Below are 27,944 nucleotides of genomic sequence, written 5' to 3'. Positions count from 1 at the left end.
CTTTCAGTCTCATTGTTACCAATAAGTATTGAGATCTAAGTTTCTTTTCTTGGTTCTTTGTCATTTTATGTGGATTCAGAATATAATTTGTTTTTAAAGAATTCAACATCTCTAGTTTCAATTATTATATTGGATGTAAGTTACTTAACTATGCATTTACCCGGGTAATATTTACCTATGTTGTTTTTGCATATTGCATAGAAATGTTAGTTGGCCAATTTTCTTACTTCATGGGTAAATAACTTATTTATCTAAGAGATGGGTAAAATTTTTCTAGGTAAATTGTCAAAAAACTTACTCGGAAGAAACAAACTAAACCATAAAATACATTTAGGTGTTTTAGAGAGTATTTTAGACCAAACCAGTAAAATATGGTTTGAGATTTTTTCACACCAAACCAAACCGTTTTGGTATAGAAACAAACTAAACTAAACCATGTTTTGTGTGGTTTCTAATAAAGTTTGGGGCATATTATTGGGCTTAAAGCAACTAAAAATCCAAAATAGATGTCTGCATATATAACAAATATAGTCTTTTAGTCACCCTAAAATCATTGGACCATTGTAATTAGTTTGCTATATAAGCATCAATTTTATAATGATACTTTTTAAGATCCTATGGTCTTAATGAACACGTTAGAACATTTTAAGTCGTTGAGCTCTCTAATATTTTAATTATTGTAAAATCCTTTTCATGGAATTATTCTTCAATAACTTGTAAAAAAAATTAAAGTCAATGAATTAACAGCTATTATAGCTTCTTATAGAAGACTTTGCCACTCATGTCATGTTCCAGGTAACTGGGTAAGGAAGAAGATATCTTTCCTTGATCACACGGTATTCCCTAAGGAGATGTTGATCCTACGTACTCTACACACTTGGATTAAAGATCAGGCCAGTTACGGCCTTGGCTTTACAGACCTTCATGATAAGGGTGCCTCGTTTCCTTTACTGCATCTTAATGGGCCTGGTTTGGTCCAGTAGTTCATCAATATCCCATGTCCGACTCCCACCTGTTTCAACAAATGGATCTCAAAATTATGCCCGAGTCTGGCCCAAAACAGTTTCTCTGTTTGCTTTTTCAGTCTGTGATTGAATTCAAACTGTAGACAAGCGAGTTCGTGCTCAGGGGTAAAGTACTGCACCATTTTGCTTGACTCTTTGCCTGGAAAATAGAGAGTTTTATGTACTTGTTGTGTGTTTTGAACCACCATTAGTGAGGTTTAATTTCTCAAGCAAACAAGAAAAAACAGGAAAGAAAAATTAATAAGAAAGGAGAAATTAGGTGCACAGCCACACTTGGGGTGTAGAAACATTTTCAAGAATCGTCCATCATTTTCTCTAAAGCCTCCAAGTTCTGCCTATCAATCAGAAAATTCTGCATCTTTGATTTTGAAATTTGTTGCAGATGATCTGCAAAACCTGTTTAGAAAAAGCAAAATTACAAGTTCTCTAAACAAGCTAGCCCTGAATGAATGCTTATACTCAATGCTGCACACCACATAGGACATTCAAATCTCGGGATAATAATCTTCCTCATGGTCCATCAGCTTCCAAGATCCGTCAGCCCCCTGAACCATCCCTTTATTTTTCTCACACCGCCATGAAGCAAGTACAAGGTATTCGTCTCTCAGTCCATCAATCGACTTGTTCACAAGCGCAATATCTCGCTCAACTTCCAACTTGAATCCTCCTTTAGACCCCTGAGTTCCTGCAACTCCATGAAGATAGCCCTCTAAGTTGTGCGAAACTGATAGGTTCGCAGGACTCTTCAAGAATGTCGACTTCTGGGTGTCGATGACCAACTCTTGTCCAACATCTGAATACCCAATCAGTGGATAATTGGGTACAATATCTAAGGCGTTACGAACCCTTAACAGCCGGAGATTTTCCAGACTTGAGAGGAGCTTCTGGAACTTGTCGTCTCCAACGCGGGGACTAGCAAAGAGAAAGGCTGTGACTAGGCACGCCTTGTCTGGACGATCTTTAGGCCTGTTAAATCCATTAGCTACAATGTCGACTGCATTCAGTGTTCCAAGCGCTGCGCCCAAGCTGTGGCCGGTAATAGTTATGCTAATCTCCTCGTCTTTGTATTCCTCCACAAGCCTCCGCACTTCACTAAGAACCTGAGATTACACGCAAAATGGCCGTGTTTGTTTTATTGTTTTATATATGCAAGCAAATTAGCAAAATGAGCAGATGGCTGTGTTCGAGACAGAAACTTCATTTTGTTAATTAGTAATTCTACGGGGGAGAAATCTAGACTAATTAGAGTCTGTAGGTTGGGGGTTGACTAGATTGTTAGCTAAATCCCAGTTCAGATTAGGTCAAACCAACCAAGACCCATCGACCAATTACCAAGTGAGAACTGAGAAGCTTGGGCCATGGACCTCGACCCTATCAACTAACAATTGATAATTTGATTAGACACCCAGAAAAAAAAAAAAAAAAAAAAAAAAAAAGAAACTACAGAGAGAAGAAAAAAAAGACAGATGTTTTAGCCTTGTTCATGGGCCAATTCTACAGAAACAGAAGAAAACTCACCTGGTCTCTAGCACTGGTCCTGTTAAACGGCGCCCTTGGGTCGTCGGAAGTGTAGATCGACAACCAACCCTGATGCACGAAAGGGTCAATTGTTCGACCCAGTATCTGAGAGGCAGAAACCATGATGAAGCTGAAATCATCAATCCATTCCAAGGCCTGAAGACTACCTCTCCATGCAATCACAATATCCCTCCTGCCTAGGGCAGCCTTCCCTTCATCAGTGGCCACCGCAACATAACCCATCCAGTTCGATTCCCTGCTCCATGCCTCCCTCGACAATGACTTGATGATGAACGCTTCGGGGACATCCATTCGAGATGTAGCGTACAGGAATTTGGTTACGTTGTACTTGTATGGATTAGCATTCACCAGACCCACCTTGGAAAAGAAATCTCTCTTTGCATACCGACTACTTCCGGCAAACTTGGAGACTTTCTCAGTAATGAAGGCGTCGTAGGTTGCCTGAGCCATTTCTCCATAATGAATGATGCTTCGCCGGAGATCAATGTCAAGAGGATCCAAGAGGTTCTTCCACATCTCCTGGCCGTTGAGCAGCCTCCATCTTTTAGCTATGCTACCCATCTTCTCTCCTGCAAATACTCTGAAACCAAACCAGAGTGTGTGGATCGAGGAATGCTCTTCAAGATGTTTTCTTGTTCCTTCGTGAGGGCATATCAAACTAGCTAATTACTCTATTTATATGCTAAAGTCCAAACGATGTCGTATTGCTTTAAATTTTGTTTGCTTGCTCTGTTGGCAAGTTAAAATTTTATATTTTCCTCCTTAATTTATCAAAAGAAAAAAAAAAGTTAAAATTAATAATCCAGTCTGGTGGACCCAAATCTATCCAGGTCAAAATGATATCAGTTAAAAATTAAATGAAAGAATCTATAATGCCAGAAATAAATGGTGCTAAAAAGAGATTTGATCAATAAAAACCCACCTGTGAATTTTAATAAATATCAACTAATTCATTAATACAATTATTATACCTGTTAATTGATCACAAGTTTTTCAAATATAATGCATCTATGTATGTATGCTATGTTTGGTTAACCACAATTTTACCAGTTAACAATATAATGCATCTATGCTATGTTTGATCAATATAATGCATCTATGCTATGTTTGGTTAAAAACCAAAAAGCTGACTAACCACAATTTTACCAGTTAACAATGCGGTTGGATTTTAGCCCCATGCAAACCATTAAGCTGGTGTTTGGAGTTGCTGCCGTTTCTTAGAAAAATGGTATTACATCACGACCACATCTAAAATCATTTTTTTCATATAATGCCGAATGTTTGGTTAAAAACATTTTTGGCCTATTTAGAGTTTAGTCCCCCCCTCAGATTCTTTTATTGGTTTCTTAAATGTATTTAATTATTTATCCACACCTCGTGAACTGTGAATATTTAATTATTTACCCACACCTCGTGAACTGTGAATCTTTCCTCCCCTTGGCACTACCCAAAGAAGGTTTTTAAAATCGAAACAGACAACGAACCATTCAGGAATCCAGTTCTTAGGTCGAATGGTCCGATCATTTGAATCAAACGGATGGGCCTGTTCTAAAAAAAAAATAAAAATAAAAAAAACAGCCAAAAAATACAAAAATTAAAAATTAAAAAAAAAACAGCCAAAAACCATTGTCCAGATCGATGGTCTGAATGGTTCACCTGCTAAAATCAACGGTTTGCTGATCAAATCAATGGTTTTATGACCAAAAGACAGTTCTAGGGTGAAACAAAACTGGCCAAGTGATCGGTTCCCGGTTATTCTGGTCTAACCATCCAATCCGGTCCAATTTTAAAAACATTGACCCAAACCGTAGGAACTCATTAGAATTTCTAAGAGTCCAGGTTTTCTACCCACACAATTCTACTCACGTAACATCGCAACCACACATGAAGAACATCTCATCCTCTTACATATTATTATACACGGGGAGATGTTCCTAATGCACGAAAATAGTATTTTGCTTGTGAGTAAGTATGAATAGAGTTCTTGTGGGTAGGAGTAGGGGTGTCAATTGACCGGTTTTGGATTGGATCTAATCCAATTCAAACATTATCAAATTGGATTTGGACGGTTCATTATAATTATTGGATTGGCCCAATCCAAAATAAATTGGTTCATATTATTATTGGTCTGAATTAGGGCTGTTCAAAAGAATGTCCAACCCGACCAAACCGACCAACCTGGACCGGCCCAACCTGAGTCAGCCGGGTTTTCATTAGTACCGGTCGGTTTCGGGTTGGGAAAATATATAAACCGATATATCGGGTCGGTTTCGGTTTTCTTGTGTGAAAACTGAAACCAACCTGACCTGAACCGAATTAGTCTTCTACTAGTTCGGTAGTTCCTAGTTTGAGTAGTTTCCTACTTAACTATAACTAGTCTTTTACTAGAACTAGAAGGCCCATTAGGCAATTACAATTAGAATAGGCAATCTATCCTAGTTTCTAACTTTCTATAGTCTTTTACACCAAATAGGTAATTACAATTAGAATTCAATTAGGTGTCCTTTTGTATAGGAGCAAAACCGAAACCGACCCAACCTGACTCAAACCGACCAGGTCGGTTTGGCCTATCAGTGGGTCGGTTTCGGTTTCCACCTCAGGTAACCCGACCGGGTCGGTTGGGAAAACCCCAATAAACCGACCCAACCCGACCCGTGAACACCCCTAGTCTGAATTGGACCTAAACTAAATTCCCAATAATCTGATAATGAGGCCAAACCCTTGTCCAATTTGAAATGGATCAAAAGTGAATTTGGCATAAAATTACTTTTATGAAAATACTTTTACAAAAATACTTTTACAAAAGTAAAAGCATTTTTACAAAAATACTTTTACGAAAGCACTTTAATAAAACACTTTTACAAAGTACTTTTACGAAAACACTTTTATCAAAGTAGTTTTACACGAAAACACTTTTACAAAAGAACTTTTATGGAAGTACTTTTATAAAAGCACTTTTATTCAGGAACTTTTACAAAAACATTTTTACAAAAGTACTTTTAAAAAGCACTTTTGCGAAAGCATTTTTAGAAAATACTTTTACGAAAGCACTTTTATAAAGCACTTCTATGAAAATACTTTTATAAAAGTACTTTCGTAAAAGCACTTCTACCAAAGTACTTTTACAAAAATACTTTTACAAAAGCACTTATACGAAAGTACTTTTATAAAAGCACTTTGATAAAAGTACTTTTATGAAAGCACTTTTGCGAAAGTTCTTTTTTAATGCCAAAAGGGTATATTTTTTGTAATTTTCAGATTTTCTTCATTTTAATATATTTTTGTAATTTTTATATGTTCTGCTTTTATATATAATTTTTGATATTTCATCCGATTTGGATTGGATCCAATCCAGTCCATTTACATTTTAATGAGTTGGATTAGATTTGGACTGGATTGGGTCCAGTCCATCTGTAAGTGGACTCACATTGGACTGGATGGGGTTGGATTAATTCCAGTCCAATTGACACCTCTAGGCAGGAGATCCGGAGTCTTGTGAGAATGGCATGTCAATGCGGTATCGTTTTTCCAAAAAATACCTCTCAATAAATGGCATTAATTCCAAACAATGCCTTAATGAGGATAAAAAAGCTCACAGGGTGACCAATTTACCCACGGGTTCAACCATTCCGTTCAATCCGAGTCTAAATCTAACAATACTGGTTAGTAGTTTAGTGGACGAACTCAGTATTCAAATCCAGAATTCGGATGGTATTGAGTTGTATGGTTGGCTGAATGACAGGTCAAGCCAATTTTATGGTCGCAAAATTTGATGCACGTCTTAGACCGTATGTGAATAATTGCTCTTGATCTTAATATCAAGAGACTGAATTGAGAATTATCAAACGTACACCAGCCAAAGCATTAAACTGTCAACTACTTGCTCCAATGAGCAACAATAACTCAAAACCCTGCCTTTTCCCTCAAATTGTTTGTTCTATTATTGGTCTCCAAAAAAGAACATTTATATTTCTCTCTCTCTCCCCCTAGAACAAGTAAAGAAGAGTTGTAAATCTAAGATTACATTTGCTTTATCCCCAAAAGTGAATAAAGAAGTTTAGATTACTTTCTCATTATTAATTTTCTCCTGTTGTTATCAATCAATGAATTATGCAGGTTTCTTCTATTATTAGCATTTGGACAATGCTTGTACGGTCTGTGTAGTCCATCTCTAGCCGGAAGTAGAAGCTTCCCTTTGGCGGCACGGTATGTACTCTGTTACGATCGAGAGTCCAAATCCCTCTTCTCCCTCTGTCTGGACAATTGTTGAAATTGTTAATATCTGTCATCTGTGAGAGATGAATGTGGATTTTTCTGAGAAGGTGAAGAATGAAGAAGCATGACCCACACCAAATTGCCGTGTCTTTCACTCAATGCAACAACACCCAGAGCCATGACTCATTTATCTACAGTTTCTAGACTCGTTACTTCATGGGCGATCTCTCAACTCAAGTCTCAATCGGGTCTTGGCGATGGCGATCAACACTCGACTCGATTTTGAGCTATTTTCTTCTAATTTTTTGGGCTGGGCCTTAGCTTAGCTTAGATAGTCTGTAATCTGTATAAATATATACATATTGAGCTAAAAAGCTGTTAACTGCGGTAGATATTAAATGACCTTCAGGTGTAATAACAGATAGAGATAGAGGGTGACAACCAAATCCCATCCTTTTTGGCCTGGGGGGTGGGGGTGGTTCCTCGAAACTACATGGGCGCGCATCAGAATCAGAGCTACGAACGCTGACCATGACATCTATTAAAGAAAGAGCTTCACCTTACACTCTGTTTTATACGGATTGCCTTTCAAGCAATTAATAATGCTGCTCGAACCTTGGCTCTATGTACCCCCTGACCCTGACATAATGCAGACTTGTATGGGCTTTATTATTCCTTTCTTAAACAGGGGATTGTATTATAATATTGTATGTTGTCTGCTGATTCCTGATTCTACTCGGTTGGTATTTTGGGTCGTCTATGAATCAGGCTGTAGCCCATTGCAGTTACAAGGAGTAAAGACCTCGCTCAGAACTGGATCACAATTTAGGAATAAGGACCCATTTCCTTCGGGATAGATAGAGAGAGAATTAAAGAAAAAAAAGTTGGGTATAATTTTGTTTTAATTAGTCCAGGTTGCTTCTAAGGCTTATTCCACATGATATATGTCCATTTTAATACGGTATAGAAACTTCACTCGAGCTTAATTTTCCTAGGTTCCTATAGATGGTGAAGGTTTGGTTCTGAAACTGGGTAGCTAACTTGTGGGCTTCTTGAGCAGCCTGCATCTCTGATATCATAATGGTTATATTGTCAATTTTGCCCCGATTTGTTTTCCCTCATTAAGCAACTAAAGGTGTACCTTCCATGGAAGTTGATTTTGATGCTGTTTGGGGTGGAGGGACCTATTTGGTCCAATTTATCCTCTTGGGGCGCAAGAATTCTGTTGGCCTCCCACCAATTTTTTAGATTCCAAATTTTGATTATCTAGAATTCCCCACCTGTCTAGCAATAGTAGGGTGTCAATCGGACAGGATTTGGTCCAATCCAAATCTATTACAAATGGACCAGTTCTAATCCAATTCAAACCCGGTCCATTGATATCTATACTCTTAACTTATATCAATGGACCAGATATTGACTTAATCCAATCCAATCCCATCCAATATAAATTTATTAGACAGACTAGGTCCAATCCAATCATATAGGATCAGCTACATAAATCATTTTCCACCATTACCATGAAGGCATGAACACAGTAAAACCAGTAGATCAAAAGGTAGGATACAACTTGAAAGAGAAATCAGATCAGGAAGCCCGTTAGCTCATTGGACGTATCATATTTGATACTTTAAACCTTGTATATTTACTCAATTTCATCATTATATATTTTCATTCATTCATTATTGTCGTCATATTCATCTAAGCCGTATCCCAACTATCTGGGTTCATACACCTACTTGAATTCTTTTTTTTTATTGTTCTTTTCTACTTAATGCCATATCCATTATGAACACTAAAATCATTTCTTACCAGTTAGTCACAGACAGCTTATATAGAAAAGGACGATGGTATTACAAATCATTACTGCCTACCCGATTTAAAGAATTTACATTGCATTGGGCCTGCGCTTCCATATCAAGCCCATTCACCTAAGTTGCACCACCCTATTAGAAAAGAAAGCCATATCTTAGTTAATAACAGAATTATAATTCATATCTTAATTGGTTTACTAATTAAAAATTTAAAATCGAGGTTTCTTTTCATTTTTACTTGTAAAACATGATCGTTGGGTGAGACATCAATCAGGTCTCACCCATGCGTGGTTTGTTTGGTGCTTGATGTTATCCCCTCTCTGGTTGAGCATTTTTAGAGTAAACAAAATGAGTCCTTTTTGAACCTAATTAAGGCTGTCAATGGATTGGTTCTGCCCAATTGATGGAACCAACAATGTTGGTTTCGGTTTCATGATTTTGTCCGGATTGGTAATTGGATTGGTTTCGGTTCTTGCCTGCTTCAAAGCGGTTATTTTATTAAATATATACAAGTTTTTTTTCTAATTTTTATTATATTTTATGTTTGAAATGGTATAATATTAGTTAAAATTGTTTGATTTATTAACATATAATATATTAATATTTTATTATCATTTTTATTAAGGTTATATTATCAAAACTTAAGTTTTAAGTTATTATATATATATATATATATAATTTTCAATGTAATCGGGTCGGGTCAGACCCAATTATATCAATTATTAATCGTGATGCCATGATTTTGTCCCGATTAATAATTAGTTCAGACTGGGACAATCCTATTCCGGCCCTGACCTGAGCTGTTGACAGCCCTACACGTAGCTGAAAATGTATAAGATCCACAATAAAAGCATGGGTTGCAAATTAAATTGCAAGGTCCCCTCAAAGGGACCTGAATTGGACTATACTAAAACTCTATCCCTTCTGTCGAGTAGGCCCATCAGGCCCAAAAGGACTTTTTTTTAAGGCAGGCCCAAAAGGACTTAAAATCACTAATTACTAGTGAATGATCCCGTATTAAATACGGGGAAGTTAATCATATATATATGAATAAACATTAATGACTTTTATTACCATTTTTTAAGACATTCATACAGTATACGGGTCCACATAAATTGACCTTTGTATGTCAAACCTGTAAAATTATACGGGTCATTAAATTCAACTTGAAACTTTTATTACTTTAATTTAACCATTATTATTATTATTATTATTACTATTAATTTATTTTAGTATTTAATTTGAAATTTTTGTTATTTAGTAATAATATTAACTAAATTTGTAATTATTTAAATATTTACTTAAAATATCTTTTTCCAACCGAGTATAATTATTATATAATAGATTTCTTAATTCATATTTTCCATTTAAGAATAAACATTAATCATTTGTCTTAACAATTTTAATGACATTAATAAATATTGATTCTTATTTAAGGTTTAATTACTGTATTTGATAATTATTATGGGGCATGCTTTGAATAAACATTAATGATAATTGATGATTGTTATTTCGTTTTTTATTATTTACTTAAATAAGTAATTGATGATTGTTATTATTATTAATTATTTTTATAAATAATTGATTATCATTATTATTTACTTAATTCAGTAATTTTGAGTAAGTAATTATTTGATTTAATCTGAGTTATTTCACTTTTTTAATTATTTATAATAAACATTTAGGTTAGGCTCTTTATTTGATTTAAGAGACTTACCATGTTTTATCTATACAATGACTCCATACTAAGGGACAACTACAGTATCATTTAATTTGAAATTTACTATTTAACAATAAAAAATCAATGTCCTGTTGAGCAACCTACCCCCAAAAAAGTATCAATAACTTTGAAATCATCAATCTATTTATAAAATAGTAAATTTAGATGGATGTTTACAACAATATCACTAATACTGTTTAATATTTAAGGACATATGAATGGATAAAAAGCATTTATGATATCCATTCAAAGAGGCAAAGAAGGAAGAAAATCATTCAAAGAGCTACTAAGAAAAACAATCCATGCCAAACAACATTTGCAGATGCATCCATCCTCTAAAGTAAGAGATGAAAAATATATGACTACAATCAAATCATCATCATATATGGCTACAATCAAATAATAATATAATTAGGACTCCGAAGCCCATCCAACAAAGAAAACATGAAAGAAAGGAGAATAATGGAACCATCCTAAGTATGGAAATCACCTCCAAGTTAGGTGGCAATGCTTCTTTTGGTTGATCATGATTATGGATTTTAAGTCTAAGCCCCCCACAATGCACGTAGACTAGCTAGAATTTATCTTTAAAAAAACATAGAGAAACCTATACATAACCTAATGGTATGTTTTATGGGAATTGGAAGATAGAAATAGAAAATGTAGGTTGAAATTATAATTTTGGGCATGTTGATGTGTCAAATTCAAGTCAGTTAGAATACTCATAGATTTTTAGTTCATTCATTTGTGGTAATTTGAATACTTTTTATTCCATGTCTTTATTGAGTAATATAGATTAACAATATATTAATAATTATGAGATCAATAATAATAATAAGTATATTATTATTACTATTAATTACTAATAATATATTCTTATTATGTGTGTATTTATTTTGAAATCAGTAATATTAAATTATCAGTAATTATTATAAGAAATTATTATCAGTGAGTTATTATTATTAGTAATTAATAGCTGAAATTAATTAATTAGAAGTCATTAATTATTATTAGTACCCCTCTCTTTCAAAAAATTGACTCATCATCATTGTCATCATCAATGACAAGAACTTGATAAATACATAATTTGATAAAAATAGGTAAATATCATTAATTTATTTTTTTATCTTTTGGAAAACTGAATAAGAGAAAAATAAAATAGTTAGCAATGCAAATGAAAAGTTATTTGGATTTTTGCAAAAAAAAAATTATTGAACATAAAAAACAATTACTCAAAAATAAGGTCATTAATGAAAGAGCAATTAAAATTATTCTGTAAATAATAATTTTAAGAATTAATTATTAATTGTCTGAATTAAAATGGGTAATTTCAACAAATAATTTTAAGTAATTAAATTTTTCTATTAACATTCTTTAATAATAATCAGCATTATTAATAGATTAATAATATATTAATAATTTTGAAATGAATAATAATAATAATAATAATATATTATTATTATTATCATTATTACTATTATTATTATTATTAACTAATAATATATTCTTATTATGTATGTATTGATTTTGAAATCATTAATATTCAAGTATTATTATTATTATTTTATTTTTATTTTTATTAAGTAATTACGATTTTAGTTCATTCATAAAATAATATTTGCTCTTATAATTCTTTAAGTTTAACAATATTGAATAATTGAAAGTTTTATAATTTAACTTTCACTAGATGAAATATTTATTGGAGAATAATAATAGTATTAATTATAATTACTTGTAATATTAATAATGTAAATAAGTAACACTAACTATATATTTATAAAATAATTAATACGAATTAATATTAATATAAAATGATTATATCCCAATTAATAGTTAACATTATTAAAAACTTATTAATTATCATCAATTAATTAACATTCTGAAGTAATAATTATCATCATTAGTATTAGTAATAATTAATTATAATTATATTCATTAATATAATATTATTATTTATAATTACTTATAATAATATAATTAATTATTTCATATAAATGTATGAATTATAATTTCTGATAATAATTATAATATAAATAATTACCATTAAATATTTTCAAAATAATTAATATGAGTTAATATAAATATAAAATGATTATTTTCGAATTATTAATTACAATTATGAAAATATTTATTATTAATTATAACTACTTATAATAATATAGTTAATTATTTCATATAAATGAATGAATTATAACTTCTGATAATAATTATAATATAAATAATTACCATTAAATATTTATTTCCAAAATAATTAATATGAGTTAATATAAATATAAAATGATTATTTCCGAATTATTAATTACCATTATGAAAATATTTATTAACTATCATTTCGAATTAATGATGAGCAATGTCATTAATAAATTATCAGTAATTAAGTATTAGCATTAATTATTATAAGAAATTATTTTTCCGAGTTAATAAGGAGCAATATTATCACTCATTAATAATTATCAGCAATTAAGTAATAGCAGTAATTATTTTCAGTAATTAATTATTATCCATGAGTAATTATTATTACCAATTAATAGCTGGAATTAATTGGGCAGCATCAGATACTATTCTATGCAGATTCTCCACGTCTGTCGTCTACTGGAAGCCAAGTCACCACCAGTTAGGAACAGCCAAATTGCGCAGCATCAGATACTATTCTTTTAAACACATAAGCTTTACGTGAGGTGAAGGGCAACATTATTAAAAGGAGAAACAACAAAACAGGGGAGAACGTTGCTTTGTCCCCAAACCCAACAATAAAGCACACTTCCTTGCCTTCTCAACCTAGTCCAATATAAGATTCAAACAAAAGAAAAACATTACCAACTAACGAACAAAACAGGAGTCAAGACTACAAGCACGACAAGCCTCAAATAAGAAAGTGAGTTCAAGGATTTCCTTCTTGAGATCTCTAAGGAATGCTTTGCATGTAGGGATGAGCAAAAATACCGAAAAATCACATCGATGAAAACTGAACCGAAAAATCGTTTATAATTGAATCCGTTAGTTTGTTTTCAGTTAACCAATATAGAAAACCGGTGGTTAATTGAACTGACCGGTATACATATATTTCTATATTATATATATATATATATATATATATATTATAAATTAATAAATATACATTATATATATATATATATATTTATAATATATAATATACTATTTATTATTTAAAATATAATATTTTATATATATTTATAATTTTTTATGATATATTTTTATAATATATATTGTAAAAATTAAAAAACCGAAAACCCGACGAACCAAATAGATGGTTAACTGATTGGCTTCGGTTCGGTTTTGGTTACCAATTTTTGGAAAACCAGTAGTACCTAAGGCTGGAATTTGGGCCAGGTTGGCCCGAACCCAACCCTAAGCCAACCTGAAAAATTTGGGTTGGGTTGGGTTAGGTTGATGTTCGGATTAGGGTTAGGGTTGAATTTCATGAACCCGACTTTACTTCGGATTGGGTTAGGGTTGACCCCTTAGCCAACCGGACCCAACCCGAACCCGACTCTATAGTACATGTCATATATAAATATATGTTATATGTAATATATAACATACATTGATTTGTTAAGATGCATGATATTTGTATAGCCCCACCAGATAGGATCATGCATTTCTTTTAAGAGAATCACTTCACTTAATCCTAATCAGAAAGACTAAAACCTTAATAATATTATTTTATATTTTTTTTGAAAATTTTATTCTTCATCCCCTCTGTTGTTTTCCACCCAAGAAAGATCTATCGTAAGTCATAACTCGTAATAAACTATAGTTATTTCTAACACTTGTTTTTCTAAATTGGGTTGGGTTAGAGTTGAAGGAATCTAGTTAGGGTTAGGGTTAGGGTTGGGTTGGTCGGGTTGGGTTAGGGTTAGGGTTGGGGTTTAGAACTTATGTTTGTTTTTAGTAGTCATTTAGTCCAAGTTATCAAATGAAGAGAGTGTGTTTTGTAAAGAAATGCTCTGAAGATGGAAAAGGCCCTGAAAGGGGCATTTTGTCAAATACATTAGAAGACATTAATTAGTGCAATGAATACATGCTTTTTGTTCCATTTTGATATACAAGCAAAGCTACTTTTATTACCAAAGTTATCAAATGAAATTTCTCTGGTTGGATTACCCGGTATTAGAATGTCTTAACTCCTGCCTTCAAGGACTGCAGCATTCAATCTGTGCTCTGCAGTCTGCACCGAGAGAGTTCGGAGTTGGGGAGGTCATGCAAACCACTGAAAAGAGGTGTTTGATGAATTGATGTGTTAGCACAAATGTGTCTGTCATGATCCCCTTCTCAACATCTCTCATGTGGTAACTAGTAAACCTAGGCTATAGGGCCCTCCACGAGGTGTCCACAGGCAGTATAATAACAACTGAGGTTGTTAGTGGGGAAAAATCCAAGATAAACCATTTGGCCAGTCTAGAAGTTGATCTCTATCCACCAAAACCCTACCCTCTTCTGGTTGTCTAATCCCAACCCCATCTAGAAAACCAGCTCAGGTTGTGCTTCCTGTGCTCCCACCTTAACCAATCAACCTCTGTTTTTTACTTAATAATTCTCTCGTATGGGATATAATTAATTCAGGTAATTTTGCTCATTTGGAGTGATCACTTGAACCATTTAGAAAAGACCCATTTTTGTAAATGATCACAAAGTCCCGATACATGAAACAAAAGATTAATTTGAGAGAGAGATGTTACAAGTAAAACAGATTGATTGGGCTGTCAACAGTACAGAGGTACAACTCCTCCAACACACAAAATTGTGGACACGTCCCCACTGAATTTATAGGCATCGTGAGACTTGACCACATTTTCCTGCCAAAACAAACAAGTTCAGGGCCAGTCTCCAGGCTTGCCACCATGGGCGAGAGGGACAGATCGTCATCAGTCATCACCCTCACCCTAGCTACAAACCTGCACGTCCCCAACCCCAATTTCCTCCTCTTCGCCCTCCACCCCAGTTAATAATCATAGTGGTTCCAAGCTGAAAATCCCACCTTGTGGGTTGTTAGGACAAGGAGTACATAAATTCCTATCAAAACAGAGAAGCTGAAGGGAAGGAATCCCTACAAAAAGAAAAAAAAAAGTGACCTATGTTCAAAAAGCTAATAGGTCCTTTTGTAGCTTTTGCACCATCTCCATTGTTTCTCCTTCTCCTCCATGTGGATGGAACATGTTTCTAGCACCCTTTGAGGTGTCAAGCCCCGTTCTATCAACATCAACTTCTTCTTCTTCTTCTTCTTCTTCTTCTTCAATTTTTTAAGCCATTGAAGCTGAATCAATCAGTGAGAAAAAGGCAATTTGAGAGGAATAACATGTCATACATGCAACGCCAAACAAAGGGTAGGGACGTGGGGTGCAGATCGTTCTTTAACGCACTGGAGACATAAATGGTAGGACCCATGCAACGCCAGAAATTTTGGCGTTGTTTGAATCAGATTACTTATTGGGCACTGTGGTATGAATTATAATTTTAAGGATGACCCAGTCCAATATAATGTCGACGATGCTGAGTCATGTGGTACTGATCGTCTGCCGTGTGAGTTGTTTGTTCTTGGTAGACCTTTGTACCCTACTAATTGTAATTGACTCAATTGGACCAGATTCCCAAATCCGCATGTAACGGGATTTGTTTCTTCTTGGTAGGGCTTTGTACCCTCCATGCATATTCCCATCTGCTTTTTGTTAATGAATTCCTCTCTCATGTTTTCCCACTAGTACCCATCGATGGTCATGTAATGTGGGCTGGCAAGGCGGCCCGGACGCCATCCGTGTTGTGTTGTGCCGGGCTTTGGGCCTTGGTGGGCCGTGTTTGGGCAGCCCGATCTACCTCCCAGATCAGGCCCGTTATGGCCCCGTGGCTCGATTTCCAGTCATACTGGGTTGGGCCTATTTTTTTTTCTTTTCCAGTTTTTCTAAATTAAGAAAAATTTTAAAAATAAAATAATAGCAGAAAATAAACATGAATAATAGATAATAAGTTGAAAAGTTTTGTGAAAATTTTATTTCATTTCAAATTTAATGTATATCAAAAAATAAAAAAAGTACATTGAAAAAATAATACAATGAAGTTTATTTAATAAAATGATAAAATTAAAAATAAAAATTACAATGGGATTAGATAATTAGAAAATCTTACGAGTAATTCTCAAATTTGGGCTATGACGCATCGTCCCGTGCCGGCCGTGGCTTAGAATCTCCACCCCCTCTAAAAGTCTAAATGCATGTAAGTTGAGCGTCGACTTAAAGTATGTTTTTAGCAACTGTAACATCCTTTTTCAGCGGTAAGCTTTCATCGAACCCTCCCCTACGCCTATGCATACCCACACTCGAACTTAAACTCCACTTCACCCTCATTTTTTCCCTCTACTGCAAACCCTCTCTCCCATTTGACTTCTACCCAGCATCAAGTTACCCCATCAGCTCAGTAAAAGATCCCCTACCCCTTCTAGTCTCTTTGTTTCCCCGTTCCGTTTCTTGAACCCAGGTCCCCACAGAGAACCCATTGGGGCGTGGATACAACCATCTTCTTCACGTGAGGACTAGCTTTTACCGAGGATGACATAAAAGGTAAAGAAGTCACCAAGACGCAACAAGACATAGAATCCTACTTTGCACATGCAGTTAAATGTAGGGGTGGATGAACAACCACCCAGCTTTGAACCTATCGAGGAGGCAGAGCACGTCATGGTTTTTAAAATCGGACTGGAAAAACTGGGAATTGATCACTGATCAGTTCTGTTTTTCCTCAAAACCGAACTGACTAGTTAACCGTTCAAACCATTCAAACGGTTTTGACCGTTTTCCAATGATTTTTTAAAATTTTTTATTTTTTTATCAGAACAGGCCGGTATCGAGTTGACATTAAAGGGACGCATCTTCCCGTGTCAACAGGTTAATGAGGAGACTCTAGCCAACTATGTCTGTTTACAGTGGAAAACATTGGGAGCAGTGACCTTTCGTTTCTTAGAAGGAGGTAGCCTCGAGTTCTCATTTATAAACTATAGTGACCGTCTCATTGCACTAGACGGAGGTCCCTGGTTCTTTTGTTCAAGCTGGATCCTCCTAGAAGAATGGAGCGACTCACAGATAGGAATAGTAGAAAAGGTCTGGACCCAGAGGGTCTAGCTACAAATCCACATGATTCCTAGAGGTACGGTTGAAGATGGTAGGGTTTGTTTTCTTGCTATCGCAACGGGCACCATTGTCCCAAACCAAGAAAAAATCCCCACTAGCCAGCTACTGAGAGGCTTATATGTACATAAAAAAATCATTATTGACCTACGTAAACCTCTTCTCACGAGCTGCTTCATATTCTACCATGATAAGCCAGTATGGCTTCGTTCTTGTTACGAACGACTTCCTAGAATCTGTGCTAACTGCGGTCAAATAGGACATATTTGGAGAAATTGTAAACAACTAGACCATTCCATATCGGACTACAAGAGTTTTCTCGACAGTCGTTCTATAGATTATCCTGGAGAATGGCTCAGAGCCGAATTTTGACTTGAAGGCCAATTCAACTTGCCGGCATACTCACCAGCTAGATCAAACTCTCTGGGAGCCTGCAAAGTTCGCCATAGTGAGCAAGGTTTTGATGAAGATTCCGAGGACGGGTTTGGTGGTTGTAAACAGCGTTGCGTCGAGCGTAATTACAATCTACTAGCAGTAGTTTCCAGCAGGTCATCATCGTCGATGCAGCCGGATTTCAGAAAAGGACAGCAGTGTCAGAACACTAGTCATGCTCAACAAACACTTGGCAAGTTAGAACCCGTTGTTGCCTTGCATGATAGCCACCCTCACAAACAGAGGATGCCACGTTCTACGCATGCATGCACACCACCATCATGAGAATAACTCGACAAGTAAGCTGCATGCGCAACAGCTGCCCACTATTTCACCAAAACCGGTGGTTTGGGAACCATTGATCTACTCATAGGGAAAAGGAGGCGTGGTAGACCAAAATGCTATCATTTGGATATGCCTACTAAATCTCTTTGGGTGGCTCGTAATGGCCAAGTTTCTGACTTTCTTACTGGACAACTTCTACCTCCTGAAATGCTATTAGCTAAAACCACAATGACACTATCAACTCCACCTCAATCTCAGTAGCTTTGCTCAATGCCTATAACACCACAAAGAGATAACCACCCATTAAACCTGGGTTTTACTGAATTCATCTGATGTTGGTGTATCCTCGTCCGCGATGTCTCTCTGTGGCGATGACCAGTTCATCACCAACAACTTCATTGACCCAACCCCAACTCCCTTGCTTCATCAGGTACACCTCTTCCCCCTTCTTATTATTTTCACAGCATTATACATAATCTTGTCCATCTCAGCCTTGTTCTTCACTACTATGAAGTTCATTTCCTGGAACATTATGGGAGCCGGTGATAACAAGAAGATCCGTGAGCTACAAAAGCTGGTCAAACAAGAAAAGCCGAACCTTTTGTTTTTAATAGAAACCAAACTAGACAAGCAAAAAGGTTCTACCCTGGCGAAGAAAATAAAATTTAAAAACTTCATTTTCCATGAAGCTTCAGGGTTCTCTGGTGGTCTTTTCTATGGTTGGCTAGATTCAACCTCAGTTGACATTTCTCCATGTCAATACTCACTTGATTCATCTCCAAATCTCAAATCACCTGCCCAACAACCCTTGGCAATTATTACTGTTCTACGACACCCTGCCCGACATCTTCGCAAAGACATCTAGCTTCACCTCACACAATTACAAGAGCTCACCAACCTACCTTGCCTCCTCATAGGAGACCTCAATGATATATACAAGGTGGAACAAATCCTTTAGAAATTCCAAACCGTACCTCTCTAAACACTTACAAAAATTTGGCCTAGTGGACTTCGGTTATGTTGGCCCCCAATTCACCTGGTCAAATGGCCAGAAGGGAGTAGCTAAAGTGTTTGAAAGGTTGGACCGGGCCTTATCTACCCCGTCTTGGTGCCAATTATTCCTGAACACCCTGTTAAATCATTTCCCAATAACCACCTCAGATCATGGACCTATCGTCTTAAACACCTCACCTCCAACTCCTCAAAGGAAACCACAATTTCATTTTTTTGCCTTTCTGGGTAAAACACCCTACTTCCACGCAAATCATTTCTGCCTCCTAAAGTCAACCTGTCCATGGCTCACCTGCTCATCAAGTCATCAGCAAATTGAAAACTTGCAAAATTGCCCTCAAGCAATGGAATAAAAGTCATTTTGGCCTAGTCCAGGATCATATCCGAAGCATAGCCGAGCAAATCTTAGCCTTGCAGTTGAGAATCCTAAACAATGCAGAGCAAGACCAACTTCAGTCACTGTTAAAACAATATAACTACTGGCTCTTGAAAAAAGAACAACTTTAGAGAGTAAAGTCAAGAGAGTTGTGGCTTAAAGAGGGTGACCGGAATACCAAGTTTTTTCACCACATGGCAAATTTCAAAAATTCCAAAAATAATATTGGTTGGTTGAAATGGAATGATGGGTCTTGGACTTCAAGTCGTACACATATAGTCCAATTATTTAAGCAAGCACTCTTAGAGGTAGGTGGGCAGCAAGAAGAATTTGACCCTACTCTGTTGAACAATACCCCCTCCCAACCCTCTCTACCCAACATCAGGACTCTCTGCTGGCTCCCCCCACTCTTGAAGAGATAATTGGTGTGGTTAAGCGGTTTAACCTCTCTTCTACCAACATTATTGGGACCTGATCAGAACAGACATTCACATAGTTGTACTTAAATTCTTTCATACAAAATCCTTGCCAAAAGAAATAAATAATACCAATTTGGCTTTCCTCCCCAAGAATAACAAACCAATTGACACATTAAGCTACCGTCCCATCGGCCTGTGTAATGTCCTCTACAAGATTATAACAAGTGTATGGTAACAATACTACAACCTATACTACAGGAGATATTATCTCCTTACCAATTCGGATTTCTCAAGGGTAGACAAATCCCAGACAACATTCTGTTAGTAAAGGAGATCTTGCATAAGATGAAGTTCCAAAAAAGAGGCAAAAGATATATTGCCATCAAACTGGACATGTCAAGGCATTTGATCGTATGGGCTGCTCCTTTTTATATCATGTGCTTAAAAAGATGAATTTTCCAGATAAAATGGTGTAGTATGCTACATCAATGCATCTCCACTGCATCCTATTCCATCAAATTAGCAGGTGAGTCACATGATCATTTCAAGCTGAAGTGGGGGCAAGACAAGGTGACCCTATATCTCCCTACTTGTTTATAGTAGGCATGGAAGTCCTCTCTCAACTACTAAACAAAGGTTCATTAGAGGGGCAACTGGAAGGAGTGCAGATCAGTCACAATAGCTGCATACTTTTCTGCAAAGCCTAGGTGGAACAAGTCAAGTCCCTTACCAATTTACTAAAATCCTTTGAGATCATGTCCGGACAGAAGATAAATCATGCCAAGTCTAGCCTAATTTTTAGCAGAAATGTTCCCCATCAACACCGGAGGATCCTCTCCCGTATGTTACACATTAGTAAATCACTAGTTGGCACCAATACCTGGGTACCCAAGTTGGCTTAAATTCCCGCCACCTCTCATCTCACGAAGAGATATCAGACAAACTCTCATCGAGAATCAATTCTTGGGGCTCCAAACTTCTATCCAAAGCAGGGAGAACCACCCTAGTCAAATCAGTACTTCAATCCATCCCAGTGTATTCTATGTCCACAGCAGTTCTTCCCCAAGCTGTAGGTTCTCAGATTGATAAGATGACTAGAGCATTCTGATGAAGTAACTCAAACATAAACACAAAACACACAGTTTCCTGGAGCAAGATCTGTCATCCAAAGATGCAAGGTGGCCTCAGATTCAGATCCTTCACAACCATGAACAAAGCCATGTTTAATAAGCAAGTTTGGAGACTGCTAACTGACTCTAATGGGATTTGGAGCAAGCAAGTAAAAGCTAAATACTTGCCGCATTCCTCTTTCTTTACTGCCAAAAAAGGCCACCACAGTTCCCCATGGTGGCAACAAGCACATCAATTGATCAACCAAAGATGGAAACTCCATTTCAGTAGTGTCAGATCCATGGATTCCCACGCTACCAGGTTAGATTCCGCACCTGAAAGAGTCAGTAAACGGGGATCAAGTACACAACCTGAAGGTTTCTCACCTAATAAATGCTGATGGTACATGGGATATGTCAAAACTTCTTCAACTTTTTCATGACCACACCATTCGACACATCCTTCACATCAGCCCGAGACCAAGTCTCTCCTCAAATTTCCTAATTTGGAAGTATAATGCCACGGGTATCTTCTCTGTGAAATCAGCCTACCGGCACCACTGACTCCCCTTCAAATGACTTCTTTGAGTGGAAGCTCAAAGTTCCTCATAGATTCAAAGTATGTCTTTGGAAGTTGTTGTGGGATGGTTTGCTTACTAAAAACAAATGTGCAGTTTGGCTAAGGGAGACTAGGAGGTCTTGCGCCTTCTGCAACCTCCATGAAGAAACAGTTCACCACCTATTTTTCCAATGTACCTTCGCTTGTGCAATCTGGTGTGAAGCCCAAATTGGTTTAAACCCGGCTCACATTCAAAACCAGCCCATACATGTCATTATCAAGGACTGGTTCCAAAGCCTAAATACACACTATGGTAAATCACAAGCAGTTCGAAGTCTAAGCTACTTCAGCATCATTGCTTACCCCATATTGAAGGCATGGAACAAACACATATTTGATAATAGTGAGCAAGATCCAAAGCAAGTGATCATCTCGTCATTTCATTATATAATGGAAGAGATCTCAACCCCATCACAGCCCCAACACTTTTTATTGATGACTCTTTTGACCTAGATACAGGTCATGCAAGACGAGGGTTCGTCTTCCAATTTTCCAGCGAGCAACTTACTATCGCAAAAGGCACTCCCTGTTGTGTGATCAACAGTTATGATGCTGAAATCCAAGTGTTATTGGGAGGTTTGTTTAAGAGAAGCCCGAACAAATGGAACCAGAAAACTATAGGTATTTTCTGACAACAAAGCTTTGGTGGAACTAGCAGCAAATGATAAAACATGTTCTTGGACTAAGCAGTTGCACAGGAACCACGTTAAAAGACTAATCTCATTTTTTGATTCTATATATTTTGCACATATCTATAGTCAAAATAACCACATGGCCCACCTTTTTGCTAATATTTCATGCAAAGGGCAATTAAAGATGCACTACAACTCTATGTATCTAACCATCTTTGTTGGTCAGTTTAATATATACCCCCGTACAAGACACAGTCCCTGTCGTCTTGAACCGTGCCAGCCGGCCACCAGCCTGGCCCACACTACATGCAACCGCATATCATAGCATTTTGTGCGAACATAGAGAACCTGAGCTTAATAGAGATTACATTTACCCCAACTCCACAAATATTTTTAACACATACAGCTCTCTGAATGGATTTGAAATCCCTCTTGGATATGGTTTTTACGATTCATAGTAGTGGGTCCCGTGAGATTCAGATAAACAAAATTGAAGTAGCATGAGCTGAATGACATTCTCTATTCAAAACATTATTTTCTGTTCACTAATCGTCTACGATGATTTTATTTTTTTTAATTATAGTTGTAATTTTATTAGTTTTAACATTTAAAATCCGTGTGATGCACAGGAAGAGAACGATTGTAGAAGATAAGGAAGAACGACTGTAATTTTGAAGAATAGAGTATACATAAATAAACATTACAAAGTGCATAATTTTTAACTTTTCATCAAAGGTGCATAAAATTTTACAAAATGTTAATTTCAAATTAGGATGAAAATTAATGTTAATTAATTTTTAACTTTCCATTTCAGCAGGACCCGATCCTCTGTTTCTCTCTTCTTCATCATTCTTCTTGTTTTCTTTTTCCTGTTGGTCATTCCCACTACAAACACCCTTTAACTCAACAGTTCTTCTTCTTCTCTCTATCTCTCCTTTTCCTTCTTCCCGTCGGTCCCTCTGCAACCACCGAAAAGTCATATTTCTTGGGTTGCCCTTGTAAAATTCATAAATTCTTATAAACTTTTTTACTATTCTTAGCTAGATGTGCCCTTAGTAAAATTTAATCAAATCAAGAAATTTTCTCAAAAAAAAATCAAATCAAGAAATAAGGCCTTTTCAATTTAAAAATTTACTAGCGGAGGGGCCCAGCTTCGTAGGGGCTGGAATGGAATCATCAACCCGTTTATCCGTTGATTTGGTCTCTGGCCAAAAACCGTTGAATCGGTCAATGATCTATTGCTTGAGTGGTCGAACTATCGACTCGTTGACCTGTTCAATGGTTTTTGACTGTTTTTTTATTTTTTAATTGGAAACCATCTAAGCAACCAGTTCCGTTTTATCCTAATCTTAGTCCCTAGCAAAAAATCGTTGAATCGGTCAATGACCGATTACTCGTTCAATGGTTTTTTATCATTTTTTATTTTATTGTAATTTTTGTTGTCAAAATAGCCATCCATTTGAACCGAACAGTTGAATCGTTAACCCAAAAACCAGTGGCCAGAACGGTTCCATTTTCAAGTCATATGAGTACACATTCGAATGACATAACACGTATGATATTGCTTAATTGACCTCACACACTTAATTTTTTGCTTGTAATTTTTGTTGTCAGAATGGGTCGTCTGTTTTTTCGATATTTTTAATTGGGAACCATCCAGGAAACTAGTTCCATTTTACTCCAATCCCAACTCTTAGTCAAAAACTGTTGAATCGGTCAAGGACCCATTGACTCGAATGGTCGAACTGTCAAAACGTTGACCCGTTCAATGGTTTTTGACCATTTTTTATTTTTTTTAATTTTTGTTGTTAGAACAACCCGTCGACCCAAAAACTAGTAGCCAGAACGGTTCCATTTTTGGGTCGTATGAGTCACACGCTCGAATGACATAACCTCATGGTTTTTAAAACCAACTCGGAGACCAAATCGGTCAAGGGTCCGGTTATTGGGTCGACGGTCCAACCATTCGAACTGAATGGTCAGTCTATTTTGACAAAAAAATTAAAAAAAAAACCATTCAAACGGTTCAATATCTAATTATTAACAATATTTATAATAACTATTATATATTTATATAATTATCTAACAATACTATCGGTCAGCGGTCCGATTATTAGGTCGAACGGTTCAACCGTTTGAATCAAACGATCAGCTCGTTCTAACAAAAATTTGAAAAAATTAAAAACAATCATAACCATTCGAATGGTTTGATATCTAATTATTAACCATATTTATAATAACTATTATATATTTATATAATTAGATAATTATATATATATATCTAATTATTTTATATATATTTATTAATAGAAAATGGGTTGCTCTCACGCGAGAATCTACTCGCACGAGTAGATTTCATTTCCTAGCCCCTCCATCTGTCTTTGTTAGTCTGATTTGACTCATCGACTTCTGCAACCACATTAAGTTTCCCGATGAAACCTTTAGCTGACTGAACCCAGAACTTACCTTCTTCAATTCCCCTGTTTTTTCAATTTTTCTTCCCATCTTATTCCACTTGCATTTTATACAGCTATATCTCTATAGCTAGGTTCTGAGCAAGCAAATGCCCATACTTCACACCACAAGCTCCCATGTTTGCATTAAGTGTCATACCAGCTTTGAAAGGAAAACAAGCAGTAGAAAGAGATGGGGAAGTACGTGGATATATTGGATGCGTTCAAGATTGCAGCAAGGGTTCACTCTCACTGCCCACAGACGGCTCGGATGTACTACCACCCTCCATCCAACTGCGACGACGGAGACAGCCACCACCAGCTCCCCGGTCACCCTCACAACAGTACCGCCGGTGGCAGCAGCGCCGTCTCTGATGTCTCCGCCCAGATGGGTAGTTGCAGTTCCATGGCCATCACCTTCGATACCATAGACTTGACTCTTTATTCCGTTGTATAACTAGATACATAGTTTGGAAGAAGCGAAAAAAAAGGAAAAAAAAAACATGATGAAATAACAATGGAAAGATGCCATTTTTTGGGAGAGTTCTATTTCATTATGTTTTCCTCTCCCTCGATCATCGTATTTTTTTTCTGTCATTGTTGCTCTCCTTTGTTCTTCGAGGTGAATGAATGAGAGAGTTGAGTTCTTGATTCCATTATTGGGTTCTTATCTTCTTTTTTTCTACGCAATCAATTCTGGGCTATGGAGTCTGCTTGATGGGTTGTTTCTGGGTTGAGCAACGAAGTCCCCTCTTCCTCCAGAAACATTTATCTTTGATTCATTTGCTGTTACTCTCCATGACTGATTTGATCTATCATTTTTCCACAGCTCAGTTGTTAAATGCAATCCAGAGACTCTTCCTTCTAATCTTTATCTTCCAAAACTCTCTCGCTATCTCTGTAACTTTTGGCTGTGTTTGGTTTCAGAAGAAAGAGGGAGGCTGGGAGGGAATCTACTCAACTCAGGAATTGGAATTTGCTTGGTTCCCACGTTTGATGGAAGGTGAATTGGAGAAATAAAAAATAATTTTCTATGCCGACCAAGTATTGTCATCCGTCATCCAGCTCCCACGTTGGAACTTTTTGCATGCCACTTAACGGCTGGTTAATGTTGGGTATCAGATTGTCCTGAAATGAAAGTTCTATTTTAAAGTTCGGATACTAAATTGGCACTGGACATAAAGTATAGGGTACCTATCGAGAATTTTCCCCAAACTAAATTACTAAGCTTGATTATGCCTTGAAACCAATGATATATTTGATAGAAGGTATGGTTGTTGGTTCCAATTTTATCATATCTTTGATAGAAAGTGGTTCCTCCATTTGACAACATTAATTTCTACAAATGGACAAGGTCTAAACTCAATTTAGTCTTATTAAGTGTTAGTTTACTCTAAAACTCAAAAAATAGAAATTCAAATTGTTGTTGTTATTATTATTGTTCTTGTTGTTGTTAGTAGTAGTAGTAGTAGAACCATAATGCCATGTGTATGCCATGTGGACCCATGCATGTGTGTTTAAGAGGAGTAATGTAGTAATTTTCATGGAAATAAATAATGTAATATTCAAAAATCAACATTTATATGGGTTTAAAAATATCATTTTTGTAAAATTAAGTACTTACTGGAGAAGTGTCTCACCAAGCATCTTCATCCCAATAAGTACTTAAAATAAGTATAAGTGGTTTGGGAAAATGGTCACCAAATAACAGTACTAATGAAATAAGTATTTATTTCTCAAACCACTTATTCACCAAACATAGCCTAAGATTCCTTGGCAAGAGTGCAAAAGCATTTTTCATCCATGTGCCCACCTTATAAATTTATGAAATCAAATTCATAAAACACATCATAACAAGGGATGACATAGCTCGCCTTGCCCTATAAACCCAACTTACAAAATTCTCTCCCTCATGCACTCTACCCCACCCAAAAAAAAAAAAAAAAAACACAACTAAAATTACCATTTGACTCTCAAACTTGGGAGATTAATTCAATCTTCTAGAACCGATTTTCTAAAATTATTACCAGCCATAACATTATAAGAAGATGCTTCATTAATCCCAAGGTTAGCAAGAAAATCAACTAGCTTATTTTCCTCTCTATAGACATGCTTGAATTGCACAAGGAAAAGAGTTAAAAAAGCTTTTATCCTAGACACATAGTAGTGAACACCCTAGGCAGAAATGATTTTACCATTCATTATTTGAACCAACAATTTCTTGTCGCTCTCCACTATGATGTTAGAAAGACTAAATTGTTTGCACCTTTCTTTGGCTTCTAAGTTTTAACATTGCCAACCATTTGGTTACCAAGAAAGGGTGGGATGAGAAAGGATGAGATGAGAAAGGAATTTATTTTTTCTCTCAATTATGCATCCCATGTTTGTTTTTTCGAAAAAACAATATGGTCAAAATTCATCTTCCAATGTTTGTTTTCTAAGAAAATTTAACTGAAAACCTATTATCACAATCTTGTCATCCTTTCTCATTTTCTTCAATGACATGGCATGCTCAATGACATGGACATGCAATTTTATTGCCATGTGGCAACAATAATTTGGTGTGATCTTTAGCAAGACACAACTAGAGTGGGCATATTCTACAATTTACAATATGAATAGCTTGGATTGTAATAAACAAAGAGTGAGATGAACCATAAAATTTTAGATAATCAACAAAATAGAAGATCCATTAATCAACATTCCCATTGCAGTTCTCATTTATCAATATTGCAAGGGATAGACCAACACACTATTGCTTCATTGGCGACAACAAAAACGGAACTGTATAGGAGTACACAAACAAAATCCAATCTGTACAGGGATTCACAACAGGTGATTTGTTACTTTAGGCTAAACCTTGGAGGATCCCACTTGTTTTCTGATTCAACCTGAAAAAAAAATTAAAAAAATACATAAAAATAAGAAAAACAACACTAAAATAAAAAGAAAATTGAAGACATGAATCCAACCGGCAAACAAAGGAGATGACCATTGCATATGAACCTGGGCGACAGATCCCTATACATAAATGGTAGATCTACAAGACTGGTTCTAAAAATGGTTGTTTTGGAACAACTAAATGATGGGAGATATGTTTAATCGATAGAAAATACGATGCTAACAATGATAGATATGGAAGACCGATGCTAACAACGA

At 35.9% G+C, this 27,944-nt stretch overlaps 1 protein-coding gene and 1 long non-coding RNA gene across 2 annotated transcripts; one reads left to right on the top strand and one right to left on the bottom strand.

Annotated features, from left to right (window-relative positions):
• Positions 1-1,172: 1,172 nt before the first annotated feature.
• Positions 1,173-3,208, bottom strand: LOC104613091 (phospholipase A1-IIgamma-like). The gene is made up of 2 exons (XM_010280784.3): positions 2,544-3,208; positions 1,173-2,125 (listed from the first exon to the last, which is right to left on the bottom strand). Exons 1-2 carry the CDS (start codon positions 3,123-3,125, stop codon positions 1,511-1,513), a joined length of 1,197 nt encoding a protein of 398 aa, XP_010279086.1. The 5' UTR covers positions 3,126-3,208; the 3' UTR covers positions 1,173-1,510.
• Positions 3,209-16,704: 13,496 nt separating this feature from the next.
• Positions 16,705-26,223, top strand: LOC148803806 (uncharacterized). The gene is made up of 2 exons (XR_016080121.1): positions 16,705-18,596; positions 25,713-26,223. It is a non-coding gene; the product is annotated as an uncharacterized LOC148803806 (long non-coding RNA).
• Positions 26,224-27,944: the final 1,721 nt, after the last annotated feature.

This window comes from Nelumbo nucifera, chromosome 1, assembly GCF_055504915.1.
Source record: "Nelumbo nucifera cultivar China Antique chromosome 1, China Antique-T2T, whole genome shotgun sequence".
NCBI lineage: Eukaryota > Viridiplantae > Streptophyta > Magnoliopsida > Proteales > Nelumbonaceae > Nelumbo > Nelumbo nucifera.
The sequence above is the reverse complement of the archived record's forward strand: the minus strand, read 5'-3'. Positions and strand labels throughout refer to the sequence as shown.